General features: G+C 50.7%; 3 protein-coding genes across 3 annotated transcripts; 2 read left to right on the forward strand and 1 right to left on the reverse strand.

Moving 5' to 3' along the window:
• Nucleotides 1–251: 251 nt before the first annotated feature.
• RXRB (retinoid X receptor beta) lies at nucleotides 252–7,745 on the reverse strand. Its single transcript, XM_044677127.1, has 9 exons — nucleotides 7,533–7,745; nucleotides 5,746–5,902; nucleotides 5,038–5,217; nucleotides 3,611–3,783; nucleotides 3,117–3,246; nucleotides 2,764–2,896; nucleotides 2,555–2,646; nucleotides 1,890–1,995; nucleotides 252–1,602 (listed from the first exon to the last, which is right to left on the reverse strand). The coding sequence occupies exons 1-9, from the start codon at nucleotides 7,743–7,745 to the stop codon at nucleotides 1,455–1,457; spliced, it is 1,332 nt and encodes a 443-aa protein (XP_044533062.1). The 3' UTR covers nucleotides 252–1,454.
• Nucleotides 7,746–8,100: 355 nt separating this feature from the next.
• On the forward strand, nucleotides 8,101–11,754 carry SLC39A7 (solute carrier family 39 member 7). The gene is made up of 8 exons (XM_044674031.1): nucleotides 8,101–8,181; nucleotides 8,456–9,025; nucleotides 9,149–9,317; nucleotides 9,442–9,513; nucleotides 9,669–9,806; nucleotides 9,969–10,112; nucleotides 10,299–10,495; nucleotides 10,879–11,754. Exons 2-8 carry the CDS (start codon nucleotides 8,465–8,467, stop codon nucleotides 11,149–11,151), a joined length of 1,554 nt encoding a protein of 517 aa, XP_044529966.1. The 5' UTR covers nucleotides 8,101–8,181; nucleotides 8,456–8,464; the 3' UTR covers nucleotides 11,152–11,754.
• Nucleotides 11,755–11,840: 86 nt separating this feature from the next.
• Nucleotides 11,841–14,280, forward strand: HSD17B8 (hydroxysteroid 17-beta dehydrogenase 8). The gene is made up of 9 exons (XM_044674032.1): nucleotides 11,841–12,010; nucleotides 12,281–12,498; nucleotides 12,624–12,740; nucleotides 12,894–12,986; nucleotides 13,057–13,142; nucleotides 13,337–13,421; nucleotides 13,559–13,601; nucleotides 13,859–13,933; nucleotides 14,105–14,280. The coding sequence occupies exons 1-9, from the start codon at nucleotides 11,965–11,967 to the stop codon at nucleotides 14,119–14,121; spliced, it is 780 nt and encodes a 259-aa protein (XP_044529967.1). The 5' UTR covers nucleotides 11,841–11,964; the 3' UTR covers nucleotides 14,122–14,280.
• Nucleotides 14,281–14,818: the final 538 nt, after the last annotated feature.

A 14,818-nucleotide genomic window follows, 5' to 3' on the forward strand; every position in this document is an offset into this window, starting at 1 on the left:
CGACCCCCGCCCCGCCCCTAGCCTGGCACACACACACACCCCCCCCCAGGACAAAGCGCTCCTTGTAGTCCCCCCCTCAACCTCCTCCCGGCCCCTCAAGCCCCAGGGAACCGCCGCATTGCCAGGGGAGTCTGAGCAGTATTTCCCTCCCATTCTAGAAGTCAACACGTATGGCCAGCACAGAATCCCTTTCCCTCCGCCCCTGCTCCCCACTACACCCCACTCCCCACACAGAGACCCCCACATCCAGAAAAGCAGCGGTTTAATTTGAAAGCATTTTTTTTTTTTTTTGGGAAAAGTTCTATGGGAGAGCTGGAACCTATAGAATCATGCAGGTCCCAGAAGACCCCCCCCACCCCTTTCCCTGGGATTGATCCCTACCTCCAGTCCCTGCAGCAACCCTGCCTCCTCAAACTAGGAGCTTCCCTAGCAAGGGAGGACAGGGCAAAAGGTTTATGTGAGTACTAGGAAGACATGATTATGGAGGGAGGTGGTGTAATCAGGAAGGGGGAGGGGTGGTTTCAGTGATAACCGTATCATCTCAGAAGCACTTCTCATCTCTCTTTAACAGCTCCCTACTCAAATCACCCCTCTCCCTGGCTTGGCTGCCCCAGTAGACTGGGCAGATAGAAAGGCTGAAGTTTTGGGAGAACAAATCACTCATGCTTCGAGATCCCCAGGAACAGATGCAACCTATACCCTTCCCCTAACACAGTTCTCTTTCACCAGTGGGAAGACCCTTGAGACTAACCTCTGGCTCTTCCCAGTAAAACCTCAGCACACTGGAGGCCAGGAGAAAGCCAGTCTGTCCTCTCACCCTCCTCACTCCCCTTCAGTCTGACTAAAAAGGGAGATGTCATAAAAAGAGGGATGTGAGAACCAGGCTATGAAGATTTCAGTGATTCCTCTCCCAGTCATTATTCCCATCTCCCACAATCTTTCCATATCTTGGTAAGGGAGGAGGTGTGAGCCCCATGGCCAACGTCCATCATTGTGTGGAGGGGTCCTGCCCCCCAATGTCCATTTCTTAGGGTGAAGAACAGAGCCCTCATTTCAACTGTCTTATTCAAAAAGAGGGGAGGAACAGGGTCCTGGAAGAGAAGCACAGCAGAACCCCAGTGCTGTTTGGAGGGAAATAGATGGGAGGGTGAGGGGAATCCTTTACCAGTATGAGAACTCAGTTCAAAACTTGGGCATCCCCCATAAGTTAGAGGACCAAGCCAGCTGAGGCCTAGGACAGACAACCCCATCCCTCTTAGGGTTCTGGAGTCTCCTCTGATAATGGCATCAGATGAACTGGTGTAAACCCCTTGGGGGTTTCAGTTTAGGTCTGTCCTCTATCCAAGGTCCTGAAGCCTTCTTCCCCACCCTCATCTCCCAAGGTTTGGGGCCCATCTTGCATTCCAGCCTCCCTCCAGGTATGCAGGTCACCCTCCCCCCTCTATTTTTCAGTGTTAGGCAAGCTGGTGTGGTGCCTCCAGCATTTCCATGAGGAAGGTGTCAATGGGTGTGTCCCCGATGAGCTTGAAGAAAAACAGATGCTCCAAGCACTTGAGGCCAATAGAGCGGAGGGCAGGGAGGCGAAGAAGCAGCTTTGCAAACCTGGGGTAGGAGGGAGGGAGAGTGGAGGAGAAGAAGGGGATCAGGGAAAATAAGGGGAAAACTTCAGAAACCCCTCCATAAAAATATGTGTGTGTGCAGAGACTGAGACAGAGAGCTGTTACAGGAAGATTCTCTCTCTCTCTCTCTCTCTCTCTCTCTCTCTCTCTCTCACAGCCACTCATTATTGGCATCACTCAATCCTTCCCCCATCCCCATCCCCAGGGTTCCAGTTCCACCAATAAATACTTTCCAAGACTCTTCCTTGCCATGTCCCCCTCCCATCTTACCGTCCCTGCTGCTCAGGGTATTTCTGTTTACAGTATGACTCCAAAGATGCATAGACTTTTTCCCTCAGAATCTCTACCTCCCCTGGGTTGGAGAGGCCCTTGGCATCTATAGGAGGAGATGAAGCAGAATGAGAGAGGATTAGGTGAAGAAAACAAATGGAAGAAAGAGGAAAATGAGAGGAAGAGTAATAATGAAGTCAAAGGTCTCCCTCCCACCCCATCACTCTCAACCTTGGGTGAGTCATCTATTTCCACATTTAGCATTGTTTTTCATGTGTTGGTTGTATTTTGTCTTTCCGGGACACTAGGGGAAAGAAATGTCTCTGGGTTATGAAACAGGATACCTATTCCTATGCCAAACTAAGATGGTGAGTTTGGAAAGAAAGAGGTTATTAGAGAAAGAAGGGATTCTGGAGATCATCTAGTATTAATCCTATTTAGTCCAGAGAGAAGTGACTTATCCAGTCATACAACAAATAACTGGTAAAGCCAGAACTTGAACCCAAAACTGCTGGTCACTGAAATCCAAAGTTCTTTCCACTACTGCAAGATGTCTTCTATAATAGGAGGATTATATTTAGGAAGAGGTCATTCAGTTACTTGGGAAATCTCTGGGTTATGTGGGGTGAGTAGGGGTATCTCAAAGAGAAGTTGGTCTCCTTTACCTGGGTTGAATAAGATAATAGCCCTTAAACAGCCAAGTTCTGTCTTATCCATTCGCATATCACGCATCTTAGACACTAGTTCAGTCAGAACCCTAAGGAAAGACATAGGAGTCATTCTTCTATCCAGCTCAGAAAAATGACCAGCAAAAGATCATCCCACATTGTCCTCTGCACCAACCAACTACCCTAGTCCCCCAAGGAACACTGACCGGTCAAAAATGGCTCCAACACCAGCTGAATGAGCAGAGTTTCGATGGACATGGAGCCCTGTGGCAAGGAGGATGCCATCCCTGACGGAGATGGAACGATGAGAGAAGGAGGCGATGAGGAGCTCATTCCAGCCTAAGAGGCAGAGGCCATGAGGTCAGGTGCCAGGGACCAGGCTGGGAGTTATTGGAGTTGAAGAAGGGAAGAAGGGTTGGGGCAGTAAGCTTCCCTGCTCAGGAAAGTCTGTCCACCTAGAGGTGATTCAGGGTAGGTCACTGAGGGTTCCAGGAATCCAGGAGGTCATGCTGGGTCAGGGTCAAAAGGTCACCTAGGCCAGAGGCCAGAAATCACTGACCTGCTCGAAGCAGAATGACCTGGTCATCCAGAGGCAGAGAGGAGAAGTGCGGGATCCTCTTTGCCCACTCAACCAGTGTAAACAGCTGTTTATCTGCTGCCTGACAGATGTTGGTCACAGGGTCATTTGGCTGAAGAAGAATGAGGATACACAGGGTTGGGGAAATATTAGGACTCACTCTCTCTCTCATGGGAAAAAGCCTCTCCCCTCCAACAGGTCCCTTCCTCCCGGGGTGGGGGTGGGGGGTAGAGTCTTCCCATCACTTACATTTCTGTTCCAACCCTTATTGCTTGGAGAGGGAGGGTTGGGAAGGAAGGGGAGGGAAGGATGGTAAGGGCAGAGAGGGAGGCTTGGGCATTCCTGCCTTGGACACTATTCCTGCTTCAATTATCACTATTTGGATTATTGGGAGCTGGGGGATCTTGGACATATATTTAAGAACTCCCTCCCCCCCAGTGTCAAGTGAGAGGACAGTTCTCTCCCTGGTCACTCACGCTACTGCCGCCGCCCCCGGCCCCCCCGGGCCCTTCTACGCCCTGGTCACTCTTCTGCTCCACGGCGAGTTCAGCCTCCAGGATCCTGTCCACAGGCATCTCCTCAGGGGCCCCCCCGGCCCCCTCCCCTTCCCCGTCCTTCTCTTTGCCCCTTTGACGCTCCTCCTGTACCGCTGGGGAGGTGGGAGGGAAAAGAAAAATGGGTGGGAGGTCAGAAGGGGCTCACAGGAGAATCAGCACAGGGGTCAGTCATGTTTTGGGGGATGGCAGGGAACTAAGACACCCAAGAACCAATTAGAAGATATAGATAAGTTAGGGGTGGGGAACTTGGTGAAGGAGAGGGTCAAGAAGAAACAGGGATCACCTAAAGGGTCGGAGAAATCTTAAGTAGATCATAACAAAACACTTCCACATTCATTATTTCATTTGATCCTCACAATATTTCTATGAAGTAGATGAGGGCAAGTATTGTTGGCCCAGTTTTATGGGGGATGAAGCTGAGTCTCAGAGAGGTTAAGGCCCAGCAACTTGAGAGTTAAGTGACCAGGGTCATATAGCTGGTAAGTGGTAGAGCCAAAACTAGAATCAGGGTATGTGATTCCTGGTACAGTTTAGAAAAATGTCAAACCTTGATCAGTATGTGTAGGGGAAAAACAAAACAAACAAAAAACAAAACGTTAGGACTTAAAGTTTTCAAGAAATCTAGGTTCTTATTCTGGTTCTGCAACTTACTGGATGTATGACCTTGGGCAAATCACTTGCCCCTCAAAGAGCCACTTGTCCTCATCTGTAAAAATAAAGAGGTTGGACTCTCTAAGGTTCTCTAAGGTTCCTTCCAGCTTTGATATATTTGGATTCCTATATCGAGAAATGGGGATAGAAAAATCCCCTAAACATCATAAAAAAAGTTTGAGAGAGCTCCTCCTTGAATCAGAGACAAATGGTCAGGAACTAGAGGCCAGAGAAGAAACAAGACTATAGAGTGGAAGAGAAAGCCAGAGAGACTGACCACAAATTATAGAGTAACAAAGGCCAGAATCACAGAGAGGGCCAAAGACAGGTTCAAAAGGGGTTCTAGACCTGGGACAGAAAGACCACTGCAGAACTACTGAGAGAGGGTAGAAAAGCCAGATCAGAACCTTTGGGGGAGATCAGCTGCAAGAGGAAATGAGAAAAGACACATGGCAGAGGAGGAAGAAAAGGTCAGATGGGAAGGTTTCCTTATTCTGATTCTCTTCTCTCTTTCTGGCTTGACTCTAAAGTTGTATGGTATGGGCCGGTGGGTACTTCAGTCCACTTCCCCCACACACAACCTCAGTGAAGGAGATGTCAGAGAGAAGGCCAACAGATGGGATGAGGGGCGGGGGGGGGGGCAGAAGATAGGGGGATGGAGGGACTTCAGTAGCTATAGAAAGTTGACTTCTTACCCTCCCTCTTCATGCCAGTAGCAAGGCATTTCTGGTATCGGCAGTACTGACAGCGATTCCGTTGCCGTTTGTCCACAGTGCAGTCCTTGTTGTCCCGACATGAGTAAGTCAAGTCCTTTCGGATGGTGCGCTTGAAGAAGCCTTTACAGCCTTCACAGCTGTATACCCCATAGTGTTTGCCTAGAATAAGGAGGGGGGAAGAGGAAGGGAACACAAGGTGGCTTAGATACCCCAGGGTGGGGAGACTAATAACTTCCCCCTCTGAATCCCTGCAAACATGCACCTCATTGTGCCTAAAACAGATACGGGAACCAGGACACAGGGGCATCGACCCTTTGCTTACAACCAAGTGCAAGTTCAATTACACTCATTTTACATAGACATTACATATAGGAAAGTGCTATGCCCCAGCTCAGAATGCTAGTAAGTGATAGAACCAGGTTTCAAATTCAACTCATGTGATTCTAAGCCCAATTCTCCAGATACATCATGCTGCCTCTCCTCTGCCCTCCTTAACCTTGACAGGTAACCTGTGGGATGTATCCTCCCATTCACCCACTCAAGACCTATAGCTCTCACCCAGCCCCTACTTTGCCCTTGGATGACCACCAGTCACTTATCTAAGTTCCAACTGCCACAAGTGAGATATGGCCTGGCCCCTCTCCTTGTTCCTCACTGTGAGCTTCGAGTGACCCAATGACACCGTACCTGAGCTCCTGTCCCCACAGATTGCACAAAGACGTTTGCCAGCCCCTGGACCTCCCGGAGGAGGTGGACAGTGCAGGCCTCGAACACCCAACATTGGTGGCTTCACATCTTCTGGGGGGCCGGACCCTCCCCCAGGGAGTGACACTGTGGAGTTAATCTGAGGGGATATTACAAGGATGCCTGTTGGAAGGACTGGTGACAATAGTCACAAGGGCCTAAATCTATTCTCCACCTCTTCTATGATATATGTCTCTATCTATCTATATCTCTAGGTAGCAAAGAGGGGAGAGGAGACTGAATACAGGTCCAAGGATGATGGGTAGGGGAACTCAAAGGAAAAAAGTACAATCATTGGCTCTAAGAGTGACTGAGAGATTATTCATCAAGGTAAAAAAGGGCTAAGGACATCATGGACCAAGACATCAGAGTTCACAAAGAATAGAGGCTCACACCAGGGCCTGGTGTCATGAAAGATCACCAGATTATATGTAAATTCAAACCAGGGTCAAGGGTCACAGAGTTCAAGAAGGTCATGGGATCACAACAGCTCACCTGGGGACTGCTGACAGGGCCATAGGGTCCAGGAGGTGCTGGGGGAGGAAGCCCAGGTGACCCCATGGAGGAGCTGATGACAGGGAAGGGGGAGCCAAGTGGGAGTTGGGGTGGGCCCCCTGTTCCTAGGAGAGATGAAGCTGCAGAGGGTAGGGGAGCCAGGGGGGGCCCAGGAGGAGAAGAGGGAGGGCCCCCCCGGGGAGGCGGCTGTGGGGATGAGCTCAGGGAGGAGCTGTCTGGGCTTCTACAGTCTTAGGGTATGAAGAGAGAAGAGACAGAAATAGAGACAAAAATGTAGAGACAAAAAAAAAAAAAAAAAGAGAGAGAGAGAGAGATAATCAGTCTTCACCTGGTCAACTATGTATTTCAATTCAAATTCAACAAACATTTATTTGGAGCCTATTATGGGCAAGGTCCTATTTCAGGCACTGAAGATACAAAGATAAAATGAGACTTTAAACTTTCTCCATCCCAAGTAAAGCCACTTTATTTGCTTTTAATCATTTTTCTGTTTGCCCAAGTTGGGGAAAATGCTAACTCAGTCTATTCTACTTAAACTGGGAAAAGATTTTGGACTCAACTTGAGGGGACCTTAGAGCCTTCCTCATTTTACATATGAGGAAATTGAGGCTCAGAAAGGAAAAGTGACTTGTTCAGCGTCCCACAACTGGAAAGAGTTGAAGCCAGCATTCGAACCCAGGTCTCCTCTTTCCACTACATTTTCCCCAAAGGTGAGTTGGAGGCATGAGACAGCAGCAGAATAGTCTAGGGGTGATACAGAATGGTGAACATGGATATTTGGATCTGAACTCATTAGGAATGACCAAAGCCTACCTAGTCTCTAAGTGGGTGGGGTCATAAGAGCTCTAAACGAACCAGCCCTCTATCGTAGCAATATTAGCCTAAGCTCCGAGGTCAGGGTAGCCCAGAGGGGGAGATTGGAAGATGCTGACCCCTCCCTGACACGTGCTCCGCCCCCCAGCCCTCCCTCTCTCCAATCCCTCCCGAGGCAAGCAAAGAAGAGTGCAGTCCATGCTTCCTCGACCCACTCCAGATTTAATGAGGAGCAAAACCCTTTGGCGTGCGGATAACCCATTAGCTGGGCGTTTGGCAGGGAAGGGGGAGGGGAGGCGGTAGGCAAAGACACCCGTGGGTGGATGTAGGAGAGGAAGAGGACATGCAGATAGCACCGTCGCTCGCCCGCCCACCCTGGCCCTACCCTGCCGACCACTCACCCCGCCCGCTGTCGCCCATCCCGTCCCGTCCCGCTCCCCCCGGCTCCGGCTCCGGGGCTTGTTGTTCTCCGGCCGCCACCTCCACCCGCCGCCGCCACCACCGGGTCCCGGCCCCACAATGCTTCGCGCCACGCTCCCCCACAGGCCCACACTGCCCCGCGGCATGGGAGCTGGAGAAGGATAGAAGAGAGAGGGCAACGCTGCCAAGGGCATGGCCCCCAGGAGGAGGTGTGGAAAGACTGGGGGGAGGATACCTACAGAGCTCTGGGGTCGGGAGAGGAGGACAGGATACTGCCTAGGTCTTGGAATGGGGCGCCAGATCTGGCGGAACAAGGTACTTCACTTTGCCCTATACCAAGATGGCAGCACCATGGTGGCAGCCATTTAGGTAAGGACAGGAAGCCGTTGAGCTACCTTCCGCCCTTCACCAAGGTGGAGGAGGCCATTCCGTTCTTTCCGGCTGGTCCACTTCCTCCGTATACGCATGCGTATCAGGGATAAGTGCCCCGTTACTGCAGCTGAGAGAGCCGCTGTCCGAGTAAAAGAAAGGGGCGGAGAGAGGGCGGAACTTCCTCTTCTCGCGGGAGCGGGAACGCGGGAGTGCCACGTCCGTCCGTGGGAACCCGGGAGAGAGAAGACCTCGGTGCCGGTGAGTCCTCATCCATCCTTTGCATTCACAGTCTCCTTATACCCTCCCGGGACCATAGAGACGGTGGCCCAGAGGGAACACCAAGCCGGGAGATTAGGAGATAAGCAAGACTTTCCCAGAGACCAGAGAGCCTGGGGAGGAGCGGGAGAAGGCTTCTGAAAGGAAAGTGACCAGAGACCCTGGTTTGGGGGAATAGGAAAGCAACCATAATGGGGTAATGAGCAATAGACCCCTTAGATGGTCTGAGAAGAGTCACTGTCTCTTTTCTTTCTAGATAATCGCAATGGCCCGAGGAGCCCCGGGGGCCAGATGTTGGGCAGCTGTGGGGTTGGTGACTTGGGTTGTCCTGGAGCTGCTGGTGTCTGGACTTGGGGAACCCGAAGACCTGCATGAAGATATGCATGAAGATTTCCACCATCATGGCCATGGGCACTCACACAAAGATTTCCACCATCGTGATCATGGACACTCACATGAGGATTTCCACCATCCAGGCCATGGGCACTCACATGAGGATTTCCAACATCATGGTCATGGACATTTGCACAAAGATTTCCACCATCATGGCCATGGGCACTCACATGAAGATTTCCAGCATCACAGCCATGGACATTTTCATGATGATTTCCATCATGGTCACAGCCATGCACCAGGACACCATGGCCACACTCATGAGAGCTTTTATCATGATCCTGATCCCTTGCCCAAAAGGCATTCACATGAAGGAAATGGACACAGCTACAGAGGTCACACTCATGATCATGGACAAAGCCCTAGAGGCATTGGGGATTCTGAGATTCTAGGCAGTGGGCAGGACTTGGACACTGTCAGTCTCTGGGCTTATGTGAGTTTCCAGAGAATAGTGGGAATAGTGGAAGGGGTTGTGGGGTATGGGATCCCACCATTATATAATAATTAACACACACTCATGACTTATTTCCTTAACCCCCAAACTTATACTTATCAGGCTCTGGGGGCAACAGTGCTGATCTCAGCAGCTCCATTTTTCATCCTCTTCCTTGTGCCTGTGGAATCCAATTCCCCCCAACATCGATCACTCCTGCAAATCCTGCTCAGTTTTGCCTCTGGGGGACTTCTGGGAGATGCCTTCCTTCATCTTATACCTCATGCCCTGGGTGAGTGACCTCTGACCCCTAACCTTCTTTTCCCTTCAAACTTACTCTCCCTCTTACTTTGAGTCCCTCAGTTAGCTGTGATGCTTATATCATATGCTTTCTGTTTCTGACCTTCATTCCTCAGAACCTCATTCTCATCATGGAGATATGGACCATCAACCTGAGGAAAGGCCAGGACATGGACACTCCCATAACCGTGAGAAGGGAATAGGGGCAAAGTGTGGGTCCAAGGTAGAGGGAAGGGTTTTTGACCATCTCCCGCAAATCCCCCAACTTCATGCCAGAGAATGCGGAGAAGACTCAGGACTATGTTTCTATCTCAGTATCTTTCTTCTGTCTCTCTATCCTTAGACCAGGGCCCCATTCTCTCTGTTGGGCTCTGGGTTCTTGGTGGAATTGTTGCCTTTCTTGTGGTGGAGAAGTTTGTGACCCATGTGAAGGGAGGACATGGACATGGGCATGGACATGGACACGAGCATGGACGACGTGGTAAGAGTTCAGAATACCTTCTTCACTATGATGTATTCTCCTGCCTTGGGAACTCAGGATGGTTGTAGAAATACAGGAATCTTCCTGGCACAGATTAGGGTCTATCTTTGAATGATAGAGGGAGATCTGTTCTTCATTCTGATTACTCTTTTCTTTCCTCAGAATCCTCCAAGGTAAAACAAAGCTCAGATGAGGAAGAAAAAGAGAAAGAGATTGGAGGGGCAAGGAGGAGGAGAGGAACAGGCAGAGAACCCAATGATGGTCCGGTGAAACAGCTTAAATCTGAAGAGGAGAAAGGAGGCTCAGGTGAGGGACCGGGGACAGTGTCTGAAACATTCTGAACAAGGTTTGGAGACTGCTTGAGGGAAGGGATCTATTTACTATAATATTCAGTTACTGTGATTAGATATCGTTCATCTAAAAGTCATTTCAGGGTGAACATGGGAGTTTGGAGAACTTACTCAGTTCACCTTCCCTGCTTCTCCTGTCCAGACTTGCGTGTGTCTGGATACCTGAACCTAGCCGCTGACCTGGCTCACAACTTCACGGATGGTCTAGCAATTGGGGCCTCTTTCCGAGGGGGCCGGGGACTAGGAATCCTGACCACACTCACAGTCCTGCTACATGAGGTGCCCCATGAGGTTGGAGATTTTGCCATCCTTGTCCAGTCTGGCTGCAGCAAGAGACAGGTCAGTGATTGGGAGAATTATGAACATTCCTCAGGTATCCTTTCTTTCCAGGTGGCCCCTTTAGCTCCTCATTTCATATCACTGTCTCTGAACGCTGAGCCCTCCCCCCACACGCATCACCTCCATAAAACCCCAAGAAATTAGCTTCCTTATATTCTTTTGTCTCTCTTGTTTCAAGCAGGAGTCTGTACTCTTTTTCACTAGTATAGAAATTGTTTCTACCTCTTGGCCTCTGTAGACTAAAAAAACTGCTCCAAGTCTCTCTTCATGTCTTAATGCTACAAACTCCAGGTTATTAACTTGCATCTTATCCCTTACCAAGGGTGATACTGAAGGTTTCTCTTTTTTTCTTTCCCTTCCTCAAACCCCCTACCCCACTTCAGGCGATGCGTCTTCAACTGTTGACTGCACTAGGGGCCTTGGCAGGCACGACCTGTGCACTCCTGGCTGAAGGAGGGTCCCAGGGAAATGGGGCTGCTGGTGGTAGTGGCCCAGGATGGGTCCTCCCATTTACAGCTGGTGGCTTCATCTATGTAGCAACAGTGTCTGTATTGCCTGAGCTACTGAGGGAGGCTTCTCCCCTGCAGTCCTTGCTGGAGGTTCTAGGGCTGTTGGGTGGAGTTGCTATGATGGTGCTGATTGCCTACCTCGAATGAGAGGTGGGAGATCCCTCCCTCTATACCCTGTAGGTTGGGGTGACTTGGATGGGGGGAGGGGTGCTAGCCAAAGGAAGGAGGAAACAGGTCCCAGAAAGGTAAAAGGCTAGAGGGTCAATGAACTTGAATTGGCCCTACAGACCTGAAGGTCTCAGGGAGCAGTAGACTTGAGAATGAGATGCTGGAATGGCCATAGTACTAAGAATTGATTGACAATGGAGTTGGGCTTTAGGTATGGAGGCTAAATGTGACCATGGTGTAAAAGCCGGCCCCAAGAAGAAAGGAAGAAGGAGCCACAGAATAGGGACTCCTGTTACCTGTGTCCACCTTACCTGTTCTCAAGGGACCAAGCTGCCCCGAGCTACTCCTCCCATCTCCTCATTCGGAGTGTGTGCCTTTCTTAAAGGCCCGAGCCTGGGCAAAGGGAGTGGAAGGGGGCGGGATCAGGATAAAGGGCAATCGTGTGTAGTGATTGGGGGAGGGAAGTCTTGTTATTATTGATCTTATAACAGTTTAGTTTTTCCCTTTTTTTTATATATCATGGGGGGGTGGGGGTGGAAATGGGTGGTGACCGGAAATAAAGGCCCCGGCTCTTTCACCCTATCTGGTCTCTCGTCTTAATTTCGGAGAAAAGATGCATATATTCTCCCAGCCTGTCACTAATTTCCTTGAGGCTTAGATCCTACGGGACTCCCGCTGGTTACCCAGAAGAGCGATTGCGCATCCCTTTACTTCTGATTGGCTACTAAGTTCTTGGCCCCGCTTTTCTCTATTCCCATTGGCTGGAGCTGAAGCGCTCGCTAGGTCCCTACCATGGCCGCCCAGCTAAGGCTCCGTTCCGCGCTTGCCCTGGTCACAGGTTAGGGATCACTCCCACCCCACCTACTTCCCCAGTACATAGAAGGCGCTTTACACAAAATAACTTCACGCGAGGGTCGGGCGAAACCGAGCTTCGCGGGGAAGTGCTGCGGTGCCTGTGATCCCATCCCCTTAGCACTGGCTTCAAAGGCCAAGTGCCTTGTGTTAGGTTATGAAGTATTCCCCAACCTGGCCCCGTCTCCGCTCCTGCCCGCACTCTTGGGACCAAGAGATAATCCCAGTGCGTTTCCTCCTCTCCTCCCCCGCCCAGGTGCTGGCAGCGGTATCGGCCGGGCAATCAGCCTGCGACTGGCCAAGGAAGGGGCCCTCGTGGCTGCTAGCGACCGGAATGGGGCAGCAGCGGAGGAGACGATACGGCTGCTGAAGGGGATGGGGAGCGAGGCTGGGGCTGGCCCCGGGCGTCACGCTGCTTTCCAGGCAGATGTAGCCGAGGCCGGGGCGGCGCAGGGGTTGATAGAGCAAATCCAGGTGAGAATGAGCCTATACAGTCCACACGTGGGAAAGGGAGAAGCTATTTGCTCTCGTGTGTCTTATTTCTCGCAGTCCATTTTTGTGCTCAGAGAGAAACCTCGTTTCCTTCCCGGCTCCCCCAGGCCTGCTTCTCCCGCCCACCATCAGTGGTGGTCTCTTGTGCCGGGATCACTCGGGATGAGTTCTTGCTCCGAATGTCTGAGGATTACTGGAATGAAGTTATTTCCGTCAACCTCAAGGTCTTGACCCTTAACCTTTCAAGTCCTCTGGTCATCCTGACTCTGACCTAATTTACCTGTCTAGGAAAAAATGGGAGGGAGTGCCCAAAGCAGGGGAAGTTTGTAGTGCTGTGATTACTCACTACCTTTGCCACCCTTTCCCTTCATTTTCAGGGCACCTTTTTGGTTACTCAGGCTGCAGCTAGAGCCTTGGTATCTAATGGCTGTGGTGGCTCCATCATCAACATCAGCAGCATAGTAGGAAAGGTCAGTCTGGGAGAAGTCAGACAAATGGGAGAAAGGGGAGGCTTCCTTGTGACCTCTAACTCATCCACAGGTGGGGAACCTGGGGCAGGTGAACTATGCAGCATCCAAAGCTGGAGTGGATGGAATGACCAGGAGTGTGGCCCGAGAACTTGGACGGTTAGCCAGGGAAATGAGAGGGATCATTAAGCTGATTACATTTTATAGCATTAGAAGTAACCAAGTCCCTGGAAATGCTTGATCCCATATCAGCTAATAGTAAACTGATTGATGTCCAGCTTGGTGGCAATTACTAGGGTCAAAATGAGGAATCAGCAATTACCAGAGTTAGTAGTAATTCTCCCTCCTCACAGACATGGAATCCGCTGCAACTCCATCCTTCCAGGGTTCATCAAAACACCCATGACAGAAAAAGTACCACAGAAAGTATTGGATCAGGTAGGGATCACCTAACACTCCCCCTTCTTCCCATTAAGCCCTATCATAGAGAAAATTCTGGAGAGGAAGCTCAAGTCAGAGAAACCACTTCTCCATTAAAAAAAAAATCTTTCCTTTCCCATTGTGTCTATTTTCAGATAACTCCACTTATCCCGATGGGCCATATGGGGGCTCCTGAGGGTAAGGAAACAAGAGTGAGGAAAACCCTGAGTGGATGAGGTAGATAGAAATTGGGGTTCTAGTAAGTGAAGACTGAAAAAGGCCCTTAGGTACCAGATCTTGAGAGTTTGTGAGATGGTGTCTAGGGTTGGGAGCTATGTTATTGGTGTTCCTTGCCAATTGTTGTTTGGGGGTGGGGGGTCAGGGGAGGAGGGAAGGAGAAACATTCCTGGGATTTATAGGGCAGCAGTAATCAGACTTCTGAACCCTTTCCCCAGATGTGGCAGATGTGGTGGCATTCCTAGCATCAGATGGCAGTAGATACATCACAGGGGCCACTCTGGAAGTCACTGGTATGATGAAAAAAGAATTGGAAATGGGACCTAATAAAGCAGGGAGTGAATGGAAACCTCTGAAACAATTCTTGAGGGACTAAGGAAGATGTGGGAGGTTAGAGAAATCCCTGTCCCAAGTTTTTTTCCTTTTCTCTATACCTCTATCTCCCTCTTTTCTGACCTTCCCAGGAGGTCTCTTCATGTAATTCCCACGGGATCCCAGGACCCAGAACTCACCCCTTTCCTGAAGCAACTCTATGGTCTGGCAAAAGAAGATTCAGCTGGGGGGGGCAGTGATTGAATATTGGGGAGACGTGTTATATGAAAAGAGTGTTTGTGACCCTAATAAATTCCAAATCTTCCTACCCCCTCTGGCTCCTTCTTGTGTCCAAGTCTTCAGACTCCTCCCCATTTCCTCCTCCCCTTCTTCTCCTGGTGGGATTGTTCCCATTCACTGGCTCGTTTCCCAGGGCAACCCCCGCCGCCGGGTGTGAAGAGAGTGTGGGATACAGTGCCTGCAGAAGGAGGGGGTCTTAGCCCCACCCCTGTGGCCAGTGTCCTGCATCCTCGGAGTCCTCTCCACCCCCACCTTTAACCGGCCCCGTATCCCACAAGGGTGAAAGGGGAGGGGATGTCCACTCGGCCATACTCCTAATTCTGGGCTTGGGAAAGGGGGACAACGTGGAACAGGTGCCTCAACCTTCATCCTTTTTCTCAGTCCCCCCTCCTGTTCCCCGCCTTCTCGATGCTTCACAATAGTGCAGCCGGCCCGGGATGGGGGGTGGGGGATTAGGGGAGGTGGCCAGGATTAGGGGAGGGGGGCAGCCTCTGAAAGGGGCTGGAGGGGATGAAAGAGGGGCCAGGGGGGAGAAAAGAAGGGAGGGGTAATGAGGAGGGGAGTGG

This window comes from Gracilinanus agilis, chromosome 4 (genome assembly GCF_016433145.1).
Source record: "Gracilinanus agilis isolate LMUSP501 chromosome 4, AgileGrace, whole genome shotgun sequence".
NCBI lineage: Eukaryota > Metazoa > Chordata > Mammalia > Didelphimorphia > Didelphidae > Gracilinanus > Gracilinanus agilis.